This window comes from Eulemur rufifrons, chromosome 28, assembly GCF_041146395.1.
Source record: "Eulemur rufifrons isolate Redbay chromosome 28, OSU_ERuf_1, whole genome shotgun sequence".
In the NCBI taxonomy this organism is placed as follows: Eukaryota; Metazoa; Chordata; class Mammalia; order Primates; family Lemuridae; genus Eulemur; species Eulemur rufifrons.
The window spans coordinates 61,294,663-61,311,275 of NC_091010.1; the positions used below are offsets into that span (position 1 = coordinate 61,294,663).

The 16,613-nt window shown below is 35.7% G+C and overlaps 1 protein-coding gene and 2 non-coding genes across 3 annotated transcripts in view; all 3 read right to left on the reverse strand.

Annotated features, from left to right (window-relative positions):
* The window catches only part of EIF3A (eukaryotic translation initiation factor 3 subunit A), a 37,825-nt gene that overhangs the window by 18,182 nt on the left and 3,030 nt on the right, over positions 1-16,613 (reverse strand). Inside the window, exons 2-12 of the mRNA XM_069461045.1 lie at positions 12,999-13,189; positions 12,700-12,836; positions 12,142-12,305; positions 10,167-10,366; positions 8,692-8,900; positions 6,394-6,565; positions 2,960-3,064; positions 2,479-2,577; positions 1,442-1,558; positions 998-1,183; positions 57-404 (exon numbers count right to left, since the gene is read on the reverse strand). Coding sequence (XP_069317146.1) covers positions 57-404; positions 998-1,183; positions 1,442-1,558; positions 2,479-2,577; positions 2,960-3,064; positions 6,394-6,565; positions 8,692-8,900; positions 10,167-10,366; positions 12,142-12,305; positions 12,700-12,836; positions 12,999-13,189 — 1,928 coding nt within the window. The remainder of the gene's footprint in view (positions 1-56; positions 405-997; positions 1,184-1,441; positions 1,559-2,478; positions 2,578-2,959; positions 3,065-6,393; positions 6,566-8,691; positions 8,901-10,166; positions 10,367-12,141; positions 12,306-12,699; positions 12,837-12,998; positions 13,190-16,613) is intronic.
* Positions 1,905-2,036, reverse strand: LOC138376744 (small nucleolar RNA SNORA19). The gene has a single exon (XR_011231720.1). It is a non-coding gene; the product is annotated as a small nucleolar RNA SNORA19 (small nucleolar RNA).
* LOC138376745 (small nucleolar RNA SNORA19) lies at positions 2,716-2,844 on the reverse strand. The gene has a single exon (XR_011231721.1). It is a non-coding gene; the product is annotated as a small nucleolar RNA SNORA19 (small nucleolar RNA).

Sequence of the window (16,613 nt, forward strand, 5' to 3'; positions counted from 1 at the left end):
AAGAGCACAGAAGACCCAGATAGAACTACGTCTCTAACGGGTGATACATTACATACTTCAATATCGATATCCTTGAATGCTTTGGCACCCAGTTCTGTTTTCTTGATCTGTTCCAAGCGCTCACGAACAGTTTTCTTTTTGATTTGTTCATGTTCCTGTAAGATACGCTCCTTCTCTCTCTCCTTTGCCTCCTGGCGCAGCCTCTCTTCCTCAGCCTTCCGTACTTTCTGGAGTTCAGCTTCCCTCTGCTCCAATTCTTCTTTCTCACGCTGAATATTTAAACTCTCAAGCCGCTCTTTTCTTTCCTCAATTGTCTGACGGCGAGCCAGGATACGTTGATGCTCTTTTCGTGAATTTTTAAGGTATGCAGTAACAGCCAATTGATGTTGTTCTTCTTTCTCTTGCTTCAAAAACAAATGTATTTCAAAAAATGACTGAAAGTAACATTCTCTATATCAAAAAAATTACAAAATAATCCTGATACAGTGCCCTGTTATTAATAATGGATGATGACATTATCCAAGCTATTCATTTCCAGTACCAAATGCTGTGACACTACTCCTGTTCAGTCTTTTAATAGCCATGACATAGATGAAGAAGCTCTATTTGCTAAGTCAACTTTTCTCTGCACTAAATCTACCTTAAGTGTTCAAGCCAAGAAGGAATACAAACAAGAAATAACTTAAGCAGGAAGGAAAAACCCAATCATTGTACTCCCGTATTCTGGGTGTCAAGCTATGTCTCTGTTCAGTCTATTGTTTTCTGCAACACGATCCATATTATTACCACACTTGTGTAGTGTAATACTTTATTCCATGGAAAGCAGCTCAACGATTTGTGTATCTGATATACGTTTAATAAAATAATACACTGCCTAAGTATTACTGTAAGAAACATATAATAAACTTTTCTTTGATACCACCTCAAACCTTGTTAAAGACAAGGCATAAGAATCCCTCAAAAATTTGGTGATTAATTTCACCCTAAAGATGCTTACCAATATATGAGCTGGCTTAATGACTTCAAGTGCTTTTGCAAGTACTGAGGACATGGCTGTCAGCTGATTTCTTATCTGCTCTGAAGGCATGCTCTGCAAATGTGGACCAATTGGAGCATCTTCTCGAGTAGCATAATTCAAATCAGATCCAAAACTCAAGGTCCGAGAAGTGTGGTCAATACGAACCTTTGAAAATTAAATTATTAATGGCTAAATCTATACATAAACATGAAGTCATTCTACAAATAAATGTCTTTAGTTAAAAATTTCAACTAAATTTGAGGAAAAAAAAAAAACAAAAGAATGTTACATACAAAAGCTAGAAAAGAATCACCCAGTAAAGCTTTAAACTGGTGCCACTGTACCAAAAGCTGAGAAACAAAGAATACATGTCTTTCTAGTCCTAAAAGGACTTCTGCCTCAGTGTCCTCTTACAGCACCTACCTGCAGGTCACAGTGCCTGGCTGCATCTACTATGGCCCGTTCCAGTTGGAAAGCATCAACAAAAGGAACCAGAGAAGTCAAACGAGAAAACTCAATGCTCTGATAAATTTGTGCCACCTGCATGGAAAACACAGGGTTAATAATAATATACACACCATTTACTCAGCGGTTTTTATATGCAATCTCATGACAGCCATGGGAAGCAAAAATTATGCCCTTTTTTTTTTTCAGAGAAAAAAAAACTGAAGAGAATTTATGTTAACAGTGCATGCTTAAGCTGGACAATTCCAGGCTATCAGCTCCAGATTCTATGCTTTAAACCATCACTATTAAATTATCCCTCAAACGTACAATCTTTTCAAATCCTAGTTTCATAAAACAAAAAAAACCCCTAAATGGTCACATCTTTTGTAGATAAGGACCTACTACTTACCTAATACATTTAAACACTTTTTATAAAATGTTTTGTCTGAAGGAGACTGGCAGCATTACTATTTATAGTTATACTGCTAATTAGCCTTCAACTATTTGTATAGCACATAAGAAATAACACTGCTCACATATACAAAAGAAAGCAGGTCAATGAAATGTGCACAAATACTCAGGCAAACATATAAAAGCACCTCCTTTCCAAATGAAACAAATGAAAACCAGAACAGTAACATTTAAACCGTAACACTCAAATTTACCTAGAAATGTGTTTCCATCAATAGAGTCTGAATAAAAACACCATGGTACCTTAAGACTATTAAAAAAGCATGTAGGTGTTAAAGGGAATAAGGCAGCCCTTCATGACTAATAAAAATGCACAAAGACAGTGCTCAGCAAAAAAAAAAAAAAAAAAAAGAGGCAGCTATGAAAATACATAAATAATTCTGTTTTTCAAATCAGTAAATAATAAGATTAATTCTTGCAAGGGGAAAATTTAGGGAGGTTTTCACTTACTGAATAATTCTAGATTTTTCCAGTTTTTAGTTTCATGATCAAAACATATAATCAAAGAAATTCAAGTTCTTCCATAAAACATTTATTTTTACCTGTTGCAGAAGGCGGAGTATGGTGTTGTTTTGCAGCTGTGGCACATACTGTTGCAATTCTGGTTCCTTTTCAGGTTGATCCCTAACCCAATTTAGAACCTATAAAATTCATTGAATTGAAAAAGAATTGTACTTTCTACATAGCAGACACTAAAACATCTAAAATTGGGTTTTTTTTAGCATACAAAAACATCATACAACACAAAGAAATATAAAATGTATCATGAAGATATTGATGTATGTCTGAAGGTGACTGACAGCAACGGCTAAATTAGTCATGCTGCTAATTTACCTCCAAAGGTTTGTTTAGCACATCGGAAATATCTTTTCTCTCGACATAAAGAAAAAAGACAATGAAATGTGCACTGAATTCAAACACGAAGTACAATACTTCTCTCTTTACAAGTATAAATACAACCCCAAAATTGCAATTAGACCAGCTCCATGGTAACATAACCAAAAAAACCCCACAAGGGCTTACCTTTGTAACTCTCTCACAGAGTTTTAGTGGGTTAAATTCTACTTCCAGCCAATTGTAAAGGTCTTTCACTTCTGGGACAACATATTGTAGTACATTGAATCTGACCTATAGTATGCAAAATGAAAGGTGTAACTGCTAAAGGACATTTTCCAAGTGAGATTCTGAAGTGAGTATAAATTAAACTACAGGATTAGAAATTTGGAAAATGATTTAAAGATTATCTGGCCTCAACCCCTTTTAAATTTACCAAAGAGGAATCCAAAGTACAACTACTAAATATGTTGAGTCTCTTGCTCCACATTGTTTACACCTACCTATAGTAAAAAGCCCCGTAAGAACTTAAGAAGGAAATATAAACTCTAAAGAAAACACAATCAACAAAATATTTACAAAGGTAACTACTGTGACCAACTTATTATGTTATTACCAATAACAAGTAAAACTGCAGAGATTACAAATAACTTTACATAAATTATCACATAAAAATTACCATGACAGCACTACTCCTAGTAGTTCCAAACTGAAAAAAAATTCAAATATCCATCAACAGGATAGTAAGATGTTCATATAATACATAGAAATGGTCAAAAAGAGAACAGCTAAATAAAACATGAATAAATATCAGAAACAATGGTAAGAAAAAGAACTTCATATATCATCCTATTTGCATAAACTTGTAAGTCTAATACAAAATACACAAACAGCCAAAACCAATCTGTGGTCTTTTAAGTCAGGACACTGGCTACTTCTGGGAAATATAAGACAGTGGTGACTGCAAGAAACCTTTGGAGAATTCACCCAAATACATTTATGATTTGTACTTTAATGTTACAGTTTAATAGTTTTCAATTTACATTTGAATTCAACTTCCCTTCAAAGTATTAATACTGCTTGCATAACCCTTTTTACAAAAGAGACAAGAGTGCCATTAATTTTATAATGCCAAAAACTACCTATTATCAAATCCCATGTTTTACACCCTACAGTATGTCACACGTTGGGACTTGCTAACCCAAGGACAGAATAACTGCTGGGACAGAGCCAGACATGAACACACAGGAGCATGCACCCTACCCATGCACAGTGGTTCACAAGACTGAGGGAAATGTTGGCAGAGCCCATCCCAAGAGAGGAGAGTATCCACACACTTGAGCGCTCTGGTGTAAGTTTAACTACAACGTAAAACGGGTTCACGACCAATGTCCTCAAACATTCTAATGCTTTCTCTTGTAAGCATCCTTATATCTATACTACAGTAAGGTGCACTAAACGCATTCAAATAAAATTCCCCAGCTCTAATTTCATTCCTATCAAGAAATACTTTAGGGCCAGGTGCACAGTGGCTCACACCTGTCTGTAATCCTAGCACTCTGGGAGGCCGAGGTGGAAGGACTGCTTGAGCTCAGGAGTTCAAGACCAGCCTGAGCAAGAGTGACACACCATCTCTACTAAAAAATATATATAAAAATTAGCCCAGCATGATGGCGCCTGCCTGTAGTCCCAGCTACTTGGGAAGCTGAGGCAGAAGTATCACTTGACCAAGGAGTTTGAGGTTGCTGTGAGCTAGGCTGTTGCCACAGCACTCTACTCAGGGCAACAGAGTAAGACTGTCTCAAAAAAAATAAGGAAAGGAAAAAAAAAAAAAAGAAATACTTTAGATTACTCATTTGGCTCGCTTTCTAATAGGGAATATGAAAAGTTATCACAATCTACTAAATTACATTTCTCACTAAAATAAATAACTGCCTTTCTGACTTAAAAAATCACTCTTAAAAACTTCATTGATTTGAGTCTTTTCCTGAGATAACGTAATCACTCTTTTTCAAATTCAGTTATAAGAGCCAAAGCTCAGGTACTGACCTCAGATGTACGGTGAACTCACTAAAATTTATAAATGCCACCTGGCAGCCAGCTAATCCATTCACTTGACACCAACTGGTACCCTTCTTTCTTTTAAACTCCTACACACTCTGTGGGCACAATGAGGACCCAAACTTCTCATGGCAGCGCTGGCCAAATGCTTCTCATCACTGATCTCTGTATCAGTACCATAAGATACCACCTTTACCATCACGGTGTGATGTGTACAGACATGGGCTCAAAAGACATAGATTATACTTTGTGGCACATTTCTTCAGTTTTAAAAAACATAAATTTTAAAAGCATATTTGCTAATAAACCTCTTCCTAATGACACTGCTGGTGCTTTATTACACTGAACCCTGTTATCAGTCCCATAAAAACTTGTCCAGAACAAAGTTAAACTTTGTGGGCAGTGGCAGCAGGAGGCATACAAAGTAGAGAAATACTGCTCTACAGTAAGTTCTTTTCAGAAGTTAACTGCAAAGGAATCTGCATCCCTTCTGTAACAGAGAAATGTCACAAGAGAAAAATGCCACTATCTAGAAAGCTTACTAGTACTTACCTAACTTGATTCTTCTAGAAAATGAAGGCCTTTTATCTAGAAAATGAAGTCATTTTACCAGAATGACTATAGTGCTTCCTTGTAATGCATTTTAACAATACCTAAGAGAGCTGTACATGCCATTATTTCTTTGGCATTTCTCTGCTCTATTCACAAAGTAGGGACTATTAACGGTTTAAGCCCCAGTTTTTGTAAACATACAGCCATAATGATTTTTCCTTAATACTTTCCTTTAGCACTTGTCCCTCTTTTCCCCTTATCCCAAACTAATGTGCCAGAGGTGACTACCACAATAACCACTCAGTGACTGTTATGAACGAGACACTCTAGAATCTAAACTCTCCTGGAATACAACTTCCATCGTAAGTATCACATGCCAGCACACAATAGGAACTCAATGAATTTCCACTGAATGAAAGATACCAACAAAGTGAAACATTGTGAAGATACACAAACCTTAGGCTCTAACACTCTGAAACTGATGTAATACATCTGTGGGGTAAAATCTGGAAATTTGAATTTTAAAAAGTATTTAACATAAAATTTCGCTGCATAACCCTGATTAAACATCACTGCTTTAATAACATGAAAGAGGAAAAAGTCAGAAATATTTTAGTCATCCAAAATCAGGCCTAAATCTACCCTGCCTTCTCTCCTAGCCTCATCATATTTCCCACACGTATCAACTTAATTAGTTTTCCTGCAGCTCCCTGAAACATGCCATGAGCCTTCTTGCCCACCATAACTTTTTCTCTCACTGAGTGGTCCACAGTATTCCTCAGGGCTAGTCCAAGTCCTGCTACATCAAAGCTCCCACCAATTTAACCCAGCTCACCCACTAGGGTGGAACTGCCTTAACTGAACACAGCGCTGATTTGTACCAGTGGTTGCCTGTCCATGAATCATAACTCCGGGCAATGAATCAGAATTCCTGGTATTTAATCATTAATTGTTAAACCTGACCAAAGCTTTCTGTCCAATGCTATAAAAATGCTCAAACTTATACCAACCATATCATTAATAAGGCCAATTCGTGTCGGTGGGGCTTGAAGACCTAGTAATGTGGCAAGGCGACGTTGTTTCTCAACTATAATGCCATCCATATCCAGAAGTCGAGCAATATCGGTACGCTCAGGTGTAATAGGGATGGAAAGAGTGGCCAAAAGGACTCTTGTAGACATTCTGCAGAGAATAAAGTTAAATTTGTTAAATCTATAAATGGTACTTGTTAAGCAAAAAAGTCATCTGGTAAGACATGCTAGTGACAGAGTATGTACAACACCACGGTGAACCACATTCACAAATATTATTCCAACACAGCATGGGATTAAGGGAGATATGAACTGTGCTTAAATGAATACCTGGAGAATCAAAACTTTATACACCCAGTACTGTCAATGTTTTCTAGCTACAGAAAAAGATTATGGTTAAATAGCAGAAAAGGCACATTCGTCGTATCCCCACACTTCCTTACAAAAATAACTACGGTAGCTTAACGCATTAACTTCCATGTGAGTTGTATTTAACTCCCAGCTAGTTTTGAGCCCGGGGCCTCGTGAAGTCTATGTAACTCATATGTCTTTACCTTGGGAGCCGTCTGGTGCACAGGCGCTGCCATGCTACAGCATACATGTTACATGATGGGTAGCTCCCTGGGCAAAACCCTGCAGTTGGTTCATCAAAATCTTACTTGTTGATGTTCTTATTGTTACAATTAGTATTGACAATTTCATATAACTCACGCACAGAAAATAATAGGAAATTTTTCATTAAATTATAAAGGATCATTGTTTTTGAAGTTTTTATTCTATTTTTGTAATAAAAACACTGTGTCCCCATGGGAAAAAAAATTTTTTCTAGTGTGGCAGTCAACGTGCTAAAAAAAAACTAAGGAAATGAATGGCAATAAGAGAAAAAATTGTAAGAAACCAAAGTGAACATAACTATGGTAGTGAGGGGGAGACAGGAGCCAAAAGCTAAATTATCACTTCTCTGCAAGACAAGAAGAAAGTCAGGTTGAATTCAGCACACTGTGGGGATACTAAGAATTATAGTCTCCAGAGTCCAACAGTCAGGGCTGGAATCTCAGCTTCACCATTTCCAAAACTGTGACCTTAGGCAAGATGCCTAATTTTCTGAGTGAGAAAGCCATTGTGAAGATTAAACCAAATAACACACCTAGTGCTCATTATTATTATAGTACTCTTTGAAGGTAGGGTAAAAGTTTTCCCTTATATCAAACAGATGTGGATTACGTAAGAGACAGTCATCTCTTTTCATGCTGTCCTCAAAAGTTTCAGAGGCCAGGCATGGTGGCTCACGCCTATAATCCTAGCACTTTAAGAGGCCAAGGTGAGATGATCACCTAACTCCAGAAGTTCGAGACCAGCCTGAGCAACATAGTAAGACTCCTGTCTCTACCAAGAAAAAAATAATTAGCTGGGTATGGTGGCCTGTGCCTTTAGTTCCAGCTACTCAGGAGGCTGTGCAGGAGGATGGGTTGAGGTTGCAGTTAGCTATGATGATACCACTGCACTCCAGCCTGACCCTGTCTCAAAAAAAAAAAAAAAAAAAAAGTTTTAAAGAAAATATACTAGCATAATTCATTTAGTCTGTTCTATGTACTGCTATAAAACTGAAAGAGAAACAATTTGCTATACACAATTCTACTCAATGCCAAAATAATATGGTTTACCAATACAGGAAAAAAGTGGTACGTGAGTTGCCTAAGTCCAACTGAAATGTATTTTCAAAGTAAAAGAAAACAGACTACATAGAATATTTTTTAAAATGGTCCTGACAGGTTGTTGTCTTTCATATTGGTATTTATTTGTACGTGACTATATCATCCAAGTATTCCACAGTTAACATTTTTTAATCATGAAAAAAATGACTAGATGGAAGTATCTATCTTCCTGTCTAATTTGTTCTAAGAATAGACTCTAAATATCTGTACATGGATAGAAGGCTCATCTGCTGACACTGTCTTTCCTAATATTCAATTTTCTCAAATCGGCTTTCAGTAGAGTTGGTTATCAGAAAAGAGGTAGCTACCGAAGACCACAAATACTAAGAAAAGCAATGTCTGGAGACACTTTTAGTAGTAAAAACTAATGGGTAAAGGCTAGGGATACTGCTAAACATCCTAAAATGCATAGGATAGTGCCCCACAGCAGAGAATTATCTAACCCAAAATGTCAATAGTGCAAAAGTTGAGAAACTCTGACCTAGAACATAATATCGTTCTACCATCTGGTAAAAGATAATTGTTTCAGAATTTCAACATTATCCAACTATAACATTCTTACCTTTGCATCTCATCTTGTGTAAGATTCTTTCTCATTTCTCGAGACAGATGGTAAAGACGATGGAGTGTAGATGCATGAAAAAGAGCATTTCCAGATTTCCAAAACACAGTTGAGACTTTGTTATAGTAATTTGCCATCAACTGAGGTTTAGGTGGTTTTTTAGACAAGGAAAACAGCCCATGAATATCTTCCACAGCTTTGAATGCTTCCTAAAATTAGTAGTATAAATTAGTCATTGCATTCTGAAATAAATCTAAGTCTCTTTATGAAAGCTCCAACACAGAACACACAAAAATAAAAGCAACAAATAAAATGTCCTCATGTGTGGTTCTTTATATTCACCTACAACTTAATATCAGATATATTTGAGAAAACTGCCATAATTATAAAAATACTAACTCAAACTTTTAAAAGTTCTTTAGAAAATAAAGTAGAACAGACTAAAAAAGAAAATATTTGCGTATCATCCTAGCATCTGAAGGAATATAAAGAAAAGAATCTGGAAGCATTTATACAGAACAGGCTATTTATGAAAGATAAGATAATGAATATTTCTTCTTTTAATTTATCCATTATTTCTTTAATGAGCTTATTTGTCTTCTACAGGTTGTTTTTTAGGATGGGTGCCCCTACAGAAAAGGAAAATATTATAGGAAAGAGTAGAAAATCAAATCACATTTTCACTTGGCTGAACAACTCCCAATTTTTAGTTTCTTCCTCCATAATTTCAATTACACATTTTTCATCAAATATACAAAAGCCTTCAAAGTTATATGGCTTAAACATCCTGTGGAAATGCCTGTGCAGGATTCTTAGAGAATAAAGGCCAATAGAGGACAAGCGTCCCACCACCACTGAGATCTCCAATGTATCATATCCAACATATACATTTACTAAGCTAAAGTAGCGCTAAGAAATCTACGAAATAATCTAGAGCAGCACTTCTCCAACTGTTATCTGTATTAAAGGATAAATTTGTTTTTTTAAATTTCTAATCTGTCACCAACGAATACTTTTATGAAATATAAAATTACTACAAAAATTAAATTTAAAAAGCTCAATTTTTATTATAAGAGTAAACAGACAAAACTTACAATAAAATTGCTACTAAAAACCTTTGTAAATGCTTTTCTCCTCTATACTCATTTCATTATGGACTAAATAGTTCACAGACTGGCACCAATCACAAAACAACACTTTGAGCAGCACTGACTTACTGTTTTATATAAAATGAGACTGGGTCTAAAAGAGATTACATGATTTGGCCCAGATTTCATAGAAGGCAACTAAAACCAAAATATTCTGAGATTTCTTATCTACAACTTTCCCTAATCCATTAGACATCCTTAAATTCCTCACCTTATCAACTGAAATTAACCAATGCATATCAAGATGATGATATTCATTACAAGTAGGAAAAAAGCAATACAGATTATTACCAGAAAGAAAAGCTGGTAATGTAGCTCATAACATACCTGCCACAATTCCATGCTGATAGCACTGTCCAACTGAACAAGCCTGGTTTCCAGATGCATGGACTGGCTCTCTGGATTGTTAAGATTGATTGCTGTACTTTGGTTATGGTGGCGCTGAATCTGCGCTAAGTGCATTCTCAAATTGTCACATAGCTTACGGAATTCAGCCTTACGGGTATATTGGAGGCAGAATTTGAAAGCTATAAACATAATTGTAAAATATATTAGGTACTTTCCACTGTCAAATACTTGAATAGGTTTTATTTCACATATTAAGATCAGTTATTTTAACAAGATTCAACAAACTCATCATTACTCTTTTAATGTGTGATGTGAGGAGAATCAACTCATTTCTTGTGTTCTATCTTTCTGACTGAACCCTAACAAAAATCAAAGACATAATCATCAGTTCTTCCCTAGGAATGATTCTGGGAGAGTTTATAAATGACAGGAAATTGGAATTTAGATCTAGGAAAGAGTCACCTTTCAAAGACCCATCCCTTCAAATCCTAAAAGAGTAAAAAAATCCTAGTCTGAAATACAATAACTTACATAGAAAGCAATATGCTTTTGTACTAATTAAAACTATATAATACCAATTGGGGGAGCTTACAGTAACCTAATTTCAACTGTATATATACATATGTATGTGATCTACTTGCTCCATCATTAAAATACGCAGTAGTTTTCTACTGTCATATATGCAATACTAGAATTTTTTAAATTTCTTTTGCCCTTAAAAATAATATTTCTATTTCAACAGGCCTAAAACAAACAGATGCAGTTCAACTTCAAGTTAGTATATCAATAGTTATGAAAAAGCCCAAGTTTAGTTATGCTAAGTGAAAATTTACATATATTAGCCATGTAAGCAAAACAGAACACAGGTTCCAATATTCCTAGGGAAACATGCTTAGGCATAAAGCCAATTAACACTTGAATAAACAAGTGCTAATCATCCCTGTAGGTCTAGCAACACAAGCTTGTGTTAACAGCAAAGGAGATACAGCAGCCCCGTCTCTTAAAAAAAAGAAAAAAAAAATTTGGCAAATGTGGTAGCATAGGCCAGTAGTGGTCCTAGCTAATTGCATGGCTGAGGTAGAAGGATCACATAACCCCAGGAGTTCAAGGTTGCAGTGAGCTTTGATCATGTAAATGCACTTCAGCCTGGGAGAAAAAGAAGGAGACCCAGTCTCTTTGGGCGGAGGAAGGGGAGCAAAAGAGAAAAAGCCCAAGAGCCACTTGTAAGTGGTGACCCCATCACATACAGTAAAAAGACTGCATTCACAGCAGTAAAGAATAACAAGGGAGAATAAGGAAAAAAGATATCTTCTTTTTGTTTTCTTTTTCTAAGATGAGGTCTTGCTCTACTGCCCAGGCTGGAATGCAATGGCACAATCATAGCTCACTGCAGCCTCGAACTCCTGGACTCAAGCAATCCTCCCACCTCAGCCAACCTCCCAGTAGCTGGGACTACAAGCACGTGCCACCAACAACTGGATATTTATTAAGATGATCCTTAGTCATCAAAAAGTTTAACTCTATATTGAGTAAGAAAGGAAAAATACACATCTTTCATAGAATCCTTTAAATCCAGAGCTTAAGGAGACCTTTGAATCCCAGTGAACAGTTAAATAGCTTACCCAAGAATATCCAGTAGTGGAGTCAAAAGTGAAACTCAGTTTACCAGAAAGCAGTGGAAAAGTTAATTTTTTCAGTCACATGGAGAATCGCAAAACAACTTTAAAGTCTTTCAGACAATGGAATATATTTCGTATGAAACTCCTTTAGTAAAACTAATTTCTTATGTAGAAATTTATTTAACACTCATATGAATACTAATATTTCAAAATTTAAAAACTTAGTTCATTTTTAAGTACTATGGAGAAAACAAAGTTAATCCTCTTTGTGCAAAATCCAATCTTAAGGCAACTTTTCAAATCAATTTACTTAAAATTTGATGTTCTTATTTTACCTTGTTGGGCAATATCATGGTAAAGGCGCTCTACTCTAGAATTGTTTCGAAGAAGGTCCAAACACTGTCTATATGATTCCCACAGGAATTTAACCCATGGAGTTAAAAGTAATCTGTCAGTACGATCCTGAGTGTCTTCACCACTTACAGCACTTAGGAGCACACTGCAAAGACAGAAACATGTTGAAAATTATTTTAGACACAGTTTTCTACTTTTCCATGTGATTAAAAAACAAAATCACCAATGATCATAAAATAGTGCAAATTCTTCCTACAACTCTGTACACACTGTATATTGTCACTTACTATCTACTCTCTGAATTCACCATCTATATTATAATACAAACCATTTAAATTCATGTATGCCCTTCTATTTTAAGGTTATAATTTTCTACTCTTACGAATTTTGAACACTACTTAATTTTTTTGGTTGCTATACATTTAAAATTTCAAAGATAAGCACTCTTTCTGATAAACATCTTCAAATGGAGATAGAGACACATGTAAAAATAAAAGAGTTAACTATCAAAATATTGATTAGAGGTTTAATACACATACCTCTCAGGAGTTTGAATATTATCCAGATCCTCTATGTCTAAGACCATCTGCTGAGATTCTTCTTTAGCAGCTTCAGTTTTTTCTTCTGCCAGTTTCAAATATGCCCTAACGACATCCTCTAGAGATTTGATGTTCACCTAACAATTAAAAAAAAAAATCTCAGAACTTATTTTTTCCAACAAACCATGAAATGTTTTAAAAGCAAATTTTATGAGATATAAAATATGTTAACTTTGAAAAGCTTTTCTGCAAACTACTAAAAGCACTTACTAAAAATTAAAACCCAGTTCTGTTTGTACCTGTTGACAAATGTTCTTATACTGGTATAATCCTTCCTTAGCCAAGTGGCTCTTGCGAAGATCCACGCAAAGTTCCAAGTATTTCAACATAATTGGCTCATGTATCTTTTGCCATGTTCTATGTTTCTTACTTTTCATAACATCATAAAGAACGTCCAGAGCAGGTTGCTTTTTGCCAACCTCAAGAAATTCTAAAAAAGTAATTCAGGAGAATTAAAATCAGTTATGTACACTACACAAAAGTATAAACCTTACTTTAACTGGCTGTTTTAATTTCTTAACTCATTACCAACTTTCTTCAGGTCACATCATTTTTTACTTCTAAAGCTGTGCCATAATTAACCAAGGTAAAACAATAAGAAGGTTGGTACTATCTCAAAATATGGTCTACAAGTAAAACTGAATTTTACTCTTTCATTGTAAGTTCTAGAAATTGAGGTGATTAGGGAAAAATCTCCTGCAAACACAGAAAAGTTGTATGACTTCAGAATCATACTGATCTGTCTGATGAAATTTCTGCTAGTTCATGGTACAACTTGAGGCAGAAAAACATGTTAGATTGCCTTGACTACTTTAAGATCAGCTGACCGTATTTATTTAAGTGGGACTACTTCTAAATGGGCTTTCAACTCTGATCATTCTCTATTAATCAATATGTCTAGTTTTTGCCAATAACATGCTGTCTTGATTACTATCGCCTTATAGTAAAGTCTTAAAATCAGGGAATAAGTGCTCCAACCTTGTTCTTCAGTATTGTGCTGACTATACCAGGGCTTTTGTTTTCCATAAAAATTTACAATCAGTTTGTAGGTATCTGTAAGATAACTCACTGAGATTTTGACTGGGATTGCAATGAACCTACAGCTCAAGTTTGGAGGAACTGATAACATTGAGTCTTCTAATCCATGAACTCGGAGAGTATCTTTCCACTTATTTACCCCAGTCTAAACTGGCGGAGCCCTCATGAATGGATGAGTGCCCTTATAGGTCTTGAAGAAATAGCTAGTCCCTTTTTTGCTCTCCATCCCTTCCATCATGTGAGGGCAGTGTTCGTCCACTCCAGGAGGCAGTAACAAGGTGCCATCTGGGAAGCAGAGACAGCCAGCTCTCACTAGACACTGCATCCGTGGGCATGCTGACCCTGCGACTGCCTCGCCTCCAGAATTTTGAGAAATAAATTTCTGCTGTTTGTAAACTACCCAGGCTGTGGTATTCTGTTAATAGCACAAGCAGACTAAGACAAAGGACATTCTACAAAATACCTGACCAGCACTCCTCAAAATTGTCAAGGTCATCAAAAACAAGGAAAGACTTTAAGTACCCACCATTTGAAAAGAAAAAAACACAAGGAAAGACTGAGAAACTGTCACAACCAAGAGGAAGAGCCTTAAGGGACGTGACAACTAAATGTAATGTGGTACTCCTGGATGGGATCCCAGGACAGAAAGGGCATTAGGGAAAGCTGAGGAAATCTGAAAAAGCATAGACTTTAACAATAATGTGTCAGTACTGGTTCATTAAGTTGTTACAAATGTACTATATCGATGTAAGCTGCTAACAGGGGAAACAAGATGTGGCATAAATGGAACTCTGTATTACCCTCACAGTAATTCTGTAAATCTCAAACTGTTCTAAGTTGTTATTTTTAAAAACTGGAAAAAAACTTAAATAGTATAGAGCAAAGTAACTTAGAATTTACTATTACCTAAGCCTAAACACATTCTAGGTGGCAACATTTCAAAATCCAGTTCCAATCTTAAGTTTTATGTACATTTCACATTTTGAAATTCAGTCAAAAGCAAAAAGCACTCCTATCACATTACTTTCAATCAAGTCAAAAATTTTTCCTCACCTTTTTTTTCTTTTGCACATTTAATAGATAGGAAGGAAAAAGTTTCTCAATCTAAGTCAACCGGTTAAATTCAACTTAAAATTCATTAACTGTCACATTACACACACACACACACACATACACACACACACACACACACACAAATCTTCCCCACCAAACATCTGAAAAATAATTCGGGGGAAATAAAACACCAATTTACACTATTTAAAAAGTCTCAAAGTACTACATCTCTATTTTTAAAAATCATTATTTATTTTCCTAAGAAGAAAATAATCTTGGACAAAGAATTCTTTTTTTTTTTTTTTTTTTTTTTTGAGACAGTCTCTCACTCTGTTGCCCAGGCTAGAGTGCCATGGCATCAGCCTAGCTCACAGCAACCTCAAACTCCTGGGGGCTGGCTCAAGCAATCCTCCTGCCTCAGCCTCCCCAGTAGCTGGGACTACAGGCATGCGCCACCATGCTCGGCTAATTTTTTCTATATATTTTTAGTTGTCCATATAATTTCTTTCTACTTTTTTTTAGTAGAGATGGGGTCTCACTCTTGCTCAGGCTGGTCTCGCACTCCTGACCTCAAGCGATCCTCCCGCCTTGGCCTCCCAGAGTGCTAGGATTACAGGTATGAGCCACCGCGCCCGGCCAAAGAATTCTTTTAAAGAGTTAACCTAACAATGTATAGCACTGTCTGCCATGTAACGCTGTACTAGACAAAGAACAGACAAAAATGTTCCTTATTTGGGGTCTTAGTAGATCTACAGATTCAATATTTGCCTTTCTACCATGTCTTCTTTTAACCATCAGAACTTCCAAATATAGTGCTTCCCAACATTCTTTCCTCCAGGAAAACCACAAACAATATTCCAACCCTCCAATATAGTAAAAAGTTTGCAACGGGATAAATCACAAAACAGTATACTGAAATAAATATCTTTACACTATGTCAAATCTTTCTTTACATGCAAATAAATACAAAGCCCTTCACCATTATTGGAGAAAGTCTATCTTCAACTGAGTTAGGCTATTACCAAAAAAATCTTACTAAATGAAACAAAGATGTAATACAACTAAATACATTGTTGGAATAAGCCTTTCCTGTTTCAAGAGGGAGGGGGCTCCCTATCTTCTACCTAAGGTGCACATAAGGTTATTTTCCAAAATCCAACAGTACTCTCGGTGTTTTTCACAGCCATTTAACAAAAGTCTCTTAGCCAAAACTAGAGTAAATGTCTTTAATCAAATTTATACTTTACGTTAAGAAAATCACAGCAGCGTCACTAAAATGACCAGCTATATAGAACTCCCAATTTCATATTGAGGATTTAAATCTTAAACTACTATATATAGGCATCATTTTATGTTTATAACATAGAATAGGCACAAATCAAGTTAAAGTTGAGAGGCGTTCCCAGCATGGAGTGAAGACAAAATATAAAACCGTATAGAAATAATTCACTTTCCCCATCTCTTATTTTGAAATGAAAGAGTATGGTTTCTTAATGTCATTCTAAAAAATAAGTCTTGTTGTAGGGATAGAACCAAAAGCATTTCTTACTTCCTCAAAAGCCAAACAAAATTTATGATTCCAATTCCCATTCTTTCTAACTCTGAAAGTCTCAAGCCAAAGCAAACATATTAAAAAATGCTTATTTTTTATAGGACAGACACCCCCTCCACCAAATAAAAAAAAGAAAACATGGATAACCGACAAGGATGTTTTTAAATGAAAAAGCAGGAATAAGATTTTTCATGATCACCCATGATACTGA